We start from the raw sequence: 6,603 nt of genomic DNA, 5'->3' as shown, positions 1-6,603 counted from the left end.
GGGGGTGGGGTGGAAGTGGGCCCTCGGTGCTAGTGAGGGTGAGGTGCTGTGACCCGGGGCGGGGGTTGGAAATGGGCCCGCAGTGCTGATGAGGTGCCCTGACCTGGGGGGGCGGGGGATGGGATGGGCCCCTGGTGCCGGCGAGGTGCCGTGACCGGGGGAGAGGGCGGGGGGTTGGAAATGGGCCCTTGGTGCCGGCGGGGGGCAGTGGGCCCCTCGCGCTGGCGCGGGGCTGGGCCCTGGGTTGCGGGGGCTCTGGGTGCTGGTGAGGTACTGTGCCCCAAGTGGGATTTCCTGCTGCCAGTAAGATGCTATTCTCTAGGTCTAGCGTTGTGTCTCCCAGTGCCTGGAGCTCTTGTGCCCTGGGGATGAAGAAGGGGCTCTGAGGCCAGTTTTGTGTCCGTGTTTGGGGGGGTGGGGGGTGCTGTTAGTACCTGTGAGGTACTGTGCATGTATTGAGGGGTTTGGTCACAACAAGGCCCTGGTGATGCTTCCTTCCCTCTCTCTCTCTCCCCAGACTGAGCGAGCTTACCAGAAGCAGCCCACAATCTTCCAGAACAAAAAGCGGGTGCTGCTGGGTGAGGGCGGCAAGGAGAAGCTACCCCGCTACTACAAAAACATCGGTCTTGGCTTTAAGACTCCCAAGGAGGTAGGGCCTAGCCTCCCTGCAAGGCCCCAGGCAGGCAGGGATTCATCCTCATCTGTCCTCCTTGCTCCTCAGGCTCAAGTATCTGCTCCCTTGGTATCCTCAGGACATGAGGGTCCAACTGTGTGGTGGTGGATGTCAGATCACTGGCAGGCACAGTTACTGTGGTTCCTCTGAGCACGGTCACTGGGGTGTCCTCTGGTATCAGAGCTCTGTCCACCCAAATGCTGACACAGACTTCTCTCTGCAGGCTATTGAGGGCACCTATATCGACAAGAAGTGTCCTTTCACCGGTAATGTCTCTATTCGTGGCCGAATCTTGTCAGGTGAGCTGCAAAGRTTCCTTAAGGAGTAGTGCTTCAAATATAATTGTGTGACTGCCCTGCAGTGAGCAAATGTACAAAGATCCAGGAGCACCTGTCTAGAGCAGCCTGGAAACTTGGGTGTGGTCCTTGAGCTGCACATGATGCTATTCTCACGATGGTCTTCCAAGTCTCATGGTGAAGGGGCTTTGACGACGATGCCACATGGCTTTGCTGATGGCTAGTGAAAGGACCTGTTGTTGGTAGTTCTTTTAAGTGGGCTCTTCTATAGTGCAGATGCTAACATAAGGCACCAGCAGATGATGTAGGGAACATAGTTCTAGTAAGCRTATCGTTATGTGCTTAGAAGGCCTTTGAAAAGACAAAGGATGTAAATTATTTTATAATACAGTGCCAGTTTGAAGGTTGCAGCCTGGCAGTAGGCTGGAAAGAACCTTTTTACCCTGGTAGGATTAAGGTCCTAGAGGACACCTCTAAGGGTACCTTGTAACTTATTATTAAGGTAGCTTAGGGGAAGTTACTGGAATTGCAGGTTACAGCTTTCAGATTTTAAATACCACTTGTCACTGGCAGTGTTCTTCAGCAGCGCTCCTAAAAGTCTCTGTTCTCGTAGTTACAGAACTAATCTCCAATCCAGTGTAGTAATGGTCAGTGTTCGCTTGCTTGCTCTAACTGTTGTCATATTCCTTCCAATTTTGTCGCCCAGGTGTCGTTACCAAGATGAAGATGCAACGCACCATTGTCATCCGCAGGGATTACTTGCATTACATCCGCAAGTACAACCGTTTTGARAAGCGCCATAAGAACATGTCTGTGCATCTCTCCCCCTGTTTCAGGTGTGTAGAAGCCTATTCTGTCTAGCAGTGATGAGGATGAGAGTTAACATATGAAGATCATGTGTACAGAAGTATCCACATGCTCAGAATGTCTAATACACATGTTTGCAATGCTGAGATCATGTTCTGTCTAAAAACTGAAGTGAGCATGCACTGCAGTGAAGCATGTGTAGGTTTTTTTTTTTCCTGTTTCTGACCTGGAACCTGTTTGCTGGTGGTGATGTCTAAACTCACGATGGTCTTCAGAGCCCCTGTTGGTGAAAGGGGGCTGCTGACAATGCCAGTGGCAATTGCTGAACCATAGGACATGTTCTGGTCAGTCTGCCTGTTGTGCTGTAAAACTAGAGAGTTGCGGCCTGCAGCTTTATGATGTTTGAGAAAGGATAACAGGCTTGGACAAACTGAGGTTGCTGAAGTAAATGCTGAGGCCAGAGGGAGCAGGTCTAAACACTGACATCATTTTTTGTCTACTGAATGCCTCATGCGCCCATCTTCAGTACACAGAATTTCCAGAAGAACCTGGACTGGCATTTTAGTCCAGTTGATTTGGCTGATTTTAAGGCTGTGTGTCACTGAATACAAAACTAATTCCTGGAGGGTTTTTCTTCAGATGTTCAGTGCTCATTCTGCTTTTGTGAAAAGCTTGCATTTAGTCTTATATTGAGTTTGAGCAAATGTGTAAAGACACATTTCAAGGCCTTATGGCAGCAGGGGAGGATGCCTGGATGCTCACTTCATGTTAAGCACATTCTCACCCTTGCAGCACTTAAGATTCTAAAATAAGCAGAAGGTATCATTTAAGTACACAAAGTCACTTTCAGTACTGTATTATGCAGTGACATTTCTGGCATGTAGATCTGTGTACAGAGCTAACCAATTATAAATGCAGTAAATTCAGAACGACTAAGATACCTGTAATATTTTTGCAGGGATGTCCAGATTGGGGATATTGTCACTGTGGGAGAGTGTCGTCCCCTCAGCAAGACTGTCCGATTCAATGTCCTCAAAGTCACAAAGGCTGCTGGTACCAAGAAGCAGTTCCAGAAGTTTTAAAAACAACATATGGAAGATAATTAGGACAAATAAAACATTTTGTAAAAATGTACTTTGTGTATAATCTGAAATAAATAGCATAGGGATGCAATAGCATGCGTAAACTCATAGGACAACAAAAATGTGTGAAGTAAGTATGTTTGGGGGGGGGAGTGCAAGAATACTGTGCAGATACTATTCCAATATTTTGTGCTTCCAACTCAGAAAGAGGAGAGCGGAGTAGGTCAAAGAAAAGGGATAAGAGTATTGTGCCTTTATYAATAAATAGGAATCTTGGTATTTTTCTTTGGAACTGACATTGGCCTAGGCCCAATGAATGAATATTCTTCAAACTGAAGTGTGGTATAGTCAGCYGTGTAAAGAGCATGTTCAAAAGAAAAGTCAGCCTTTCTAATCAGTCTTTTCCTCACTTTTATATTCCAGGAAGGTCTGAACAAGACCCAAGTATCTAACATGTGGGAAACCTCTGCACAGGAAAAATGAAAAGGGGTGTGCTTTGAATGCTTTTTTAGCTATTTTCAGAAGAGTTTCTGTGGCTTTCCAGTTCAAGCCTGATTCCTTATATGCTTAATCACCCTTTCACAGCATAGMGGCAGAAGATGAGTTAGAGAATTGCACTACAATTTGGTGTAGAGTTTAAAGCCTGTTAATGATAACAAAGTAAAGTATATATCTAAAGATGTCCTTTTTCATAAGGCTTAAATGTTTACTTTAGGAGGAAGATGCCATGTGGCTGTGTTTGCACAAAAAGGTGTCTAAGCATATTTTACAAGGATACAGTGTGTCAGCAGTTAAAGCAAATGGGAGTTCATGATAAAGAAATCCTTTCTGCAGATTTTTCTAGAGGTGATGGTTATAGTTCCAACGGTTGTGGAAAACATGTTATTTTTYGAACTGAATTAGTCCTTCATGTCAGATACTGATCTCACATTCAGGATAAAAAAGAGTGATGGCATGATACAATATGGRTTAAATTTCTTGTTTTACAGCAGGAAGAGAACCAGAGGTGGAATAATCAAAATTCAGTGTTTTAACCCAGTTTAGTTAAGCTGATAGTGTTATCTTAACCCAACACCTGGTTAAAATATCAGGAGGAAAAGAAACATAATTTTGGGGAAGAAAATCTGACTTGTGCTTTTGCAAGTGTTAACTAGCCAAGTTTTTGAGGTAGCTCAGAATACAAGGTCTCCTTTTGTGTTTCTTGTATTAGACAYTTCATAGCAAGTATAATGACAGGTTAGTGCAGGACTGTCACTGAGGAAGCAGGGGGGAGAGGGTCCTCTGAAGGTTCGGGAAGGGCTCTCAGGATGTCCCCAAGTGCCAAGGAGTTCTGGGATGGTATTGCTAGCTTTGGCTGTGCTGAGCATGCTGGGCACTTAGTAGGAGTCTCGGTATACGTGAAGTAGATTTACCTAAAATGTGAGTTGTTTACCACTTAGGCTTACAACAAGGCTAAATCAGAAAGGTCTATCTCTCCCACTGCCCTGCTGTAAAGGTTTTTCTGACACAGCAGCGCCTTTGGGATTTGTGTTTTTCAGCAGGGCTTGGCTTGCAGSCTCTTGGCAAGAGCACGTTAGCTTTTCTAGCTATGTGAGTGTATGTAATCTGCCCCTTAGAAGCTTTTAGAGGAAAGAGATCAATCTGTTTCCCACCTGGACACTTATTTAAGCTAGAGSAGCAGCAACAGTAAGCAGTGACTGAGGGCAAGTTACATGACCTAGTGGGGCTCATATAATGGCACGCTGCTGCTGAACAGAAGATGTCTTGCCCACTCTTCCTTCCCACCTGCCCACTGGGTCTCCCACTCCACAGGTTTAAGTCACTGACCTGGCWGAAGACAGTCAACTTTTCTTTTGTTCGGATTGTCTTCTGCTGGTTCAGTGACTTGAATCTTCTTTCATGGGGCCTGACAAATGCAGAGCACTGAGGGGGAAGGGAGAGGGGCGCTCAGCCTCAGCTGGGTTGGGGGAAGTGTCCTGCTTGTTTGTGGGGAGCTATTARATCTGTTCATCCCCCTCCCTCAGAGGGTTAAGTGTTGCTTGGTTAGATGAGGAGTCAGTTCSACTAGTTAATTTGCAATGCCTTGATTTGGAAAGGGCTAAAACACACTTTTTCCTTTCTTGCATATACTTGAGTCACTGAAGAAACTGGGGTTGCTGGACTTTGTACTAGTCTTCATGTTAAAAATACTTGACTCAAAAAGCAAAGCCTGATTAATGCACTTTGCTACTGGCTCTTCAGTACCATCTTGCCTGGTGTTAGGCAACTGTCTTTTGGGATGCCAATAGTTTGGGTCCCTTTTTGCTGGGGACTCTGTGACACCATGACAGTATCTCTAATATTATATCTGTATTTGGACACAACTGTAATGCAGGAAGGCCATCACCGGGGTGAGGGGAGGCAGAAAGATTGAGGAGCAGGCCTTTCCCCATTTGTTCAAACCAAGGAGAAGTCTGGGAAATTGGGCAGGGAAAAATGTAGCAATTCAAAAGCACCTGAAAAGGGGGAAGGTTGATTATTATGAAGAAATSGCAAATGGCTGGGACAAGTCTCCTGAGAAAAAGACATCACCTCAAGAYGAGGCAGGTGCCTTTGAGGTTGTGATATTTTGTACAAAGAAACGCTGGCCTAATAGAGTTGWACAAAATTTGGTTTGTTTTTTATATATAAAATATATATGAAATCAAGTGAGTGATCCAGAGGGAAAGAGAAATTCATGGGTAAGGTCTGAAAGGTGGCATAATTGTAGGCAGACATTGAGCTTGAGCTGTCTAGCGGCTTCTCATCACAAGAGGAGAGAGTTAGTACATCGCTTTTCTGCTCCTACTTTCCCAGTAGTTGAGTCCAACCTGCAAAAATTAAGGAGAACTTCTGTGCYTAAAGCCTGTATTTTTAAACCTAAAACCCACTGGAGATTATATTCACCCATTACTACATGGAAATGATGCAGAGTGTATTAATAATGTACTGAAGTAAGTAAATCATCTGCTCTGGCTTAGAGGACGGTGAATTCTTTGGTGCGAGAGGAAGAGGCATTTTACCTTCCCTTCACTACCAGGGAGCRCATTACAGGGTTTCTTCAAGAGATCCAGGTCTGAGCTGCAATGCTCATCCAGCTTGGGCTACTGAGAGTGTTCGCTGGAGATGCAGCTCCCTTTCGTTCATGTCTATGTTGGGGTTGGAACGCCTCAGAGAGGGGATGGTGCTGGTGGGACAGTGCAGTGTGTGGTTGACCCGGGGAAGGTGCAGAGCGGCTCCGTCACTCCAGCGCTGTGCCACTGGCTGGGGTCAGACCAGTCGGGATGGCAAAGGTGGCTACCGCATTGCTCAAGGTGCTCTGGTCCCCTTGCACCCAAGCAGCTCCTGGGCAGATCAGGAGGGACTGAAACCTCTAGCAAGGGCAGCCATGATCTCTTCCATTTTTTTGCAGAAAAAATGCTGCAGTAGAGCAGCACCATAGACCTGAGCCTGTGGCTGCAATGAGTGCCTTACGTTGGGAATTGCGGGAGATGTTCATGGGAATGTATGTTCCTGATCTACTGGGGAAAACATGCATTGGCCAGACTGTATGACAAAGCCAGAKGAGGTGTTGAAGTGAGGGATGAGGCACTGTTAACAGTGTGATTAGCAAGCAGAGCTTTGCCTGCTTTACCTGTGGACGTTGCTGCTTGCTGTCTTCTGATTAAGAACCAGGTGCCTCTCCAGAAGATGCAATCTCACTGCAAGATTTGTCAGAGCTGTTGTG

At 46.0% G+C, this 6,603-nt stretch overlaps 1 protein-coding gene and 2 non-coding genes across 3 annotated transcripts; all 3 read left to right on the top strand.

Moving 5' to 3' along the window:
* The first annotated feature begins 472 nt into the window (after window positions 1-472).
* RPS11 (ribosomal protein S11) lies at window positions 473-2,910 on the top strand. The gene is made up of 4 exons (XM_085313089.1): window positions 473-649; window positions 897-972; window positions 1,676-1,805; window positions 2,735-2,910. The coding sequence occupies exons 1-4, from the start codon at window positions 488-490 to the stop codon at window positions 2,856-2,858; spliced, it is 492 nt and encodes a 163-aa protein (XP_085169215.1). The 5' UTR covers window positions 473-487; the 3' UTR covers window positions 2,859-2,910.
* Window positions 1,105-1,195, top strand: LOC146591322 (small nucleolar RNA SNORD35). The gene has a single exon (XR_014896831.1). It is a non-coding gene; the product is annotated as a small nucleolar RNA SNORD35 (small nucleolar RNA).
* On the top strand, window positions 2,018-2,111 carry LOC146591321 (small nucleolar RNA SNORD35). The gene has a single exon (XR_014896830.1). It is a non-coding gene; the product is annotated as a small nucleolar RNA SNORD35 (small nucleolar RNA).
* Window positions 2,911-6,603: the final 3,693 nt, after the last annotated feature.

The sequence above is a fragment of the Rhea americana genome, unplaced genomic scaffold (assembly GCF_003343005.1).
Source record: "Rhea americana isolate MKP2758 unplaced genomic scaffold, rheAme1 scaffold_376, whole genome shotgun sequence".
NCBI lineage: Eukaryota > Metazoa > Chordata > Aves > Rheiformes > Rheidae > Rhea > Rhea americana.
The sequence above is the reverse complement of the archived record's forward strand: the minus strand, read 5'-3'. Positions and strand labels throughout refer to the sequence as shown.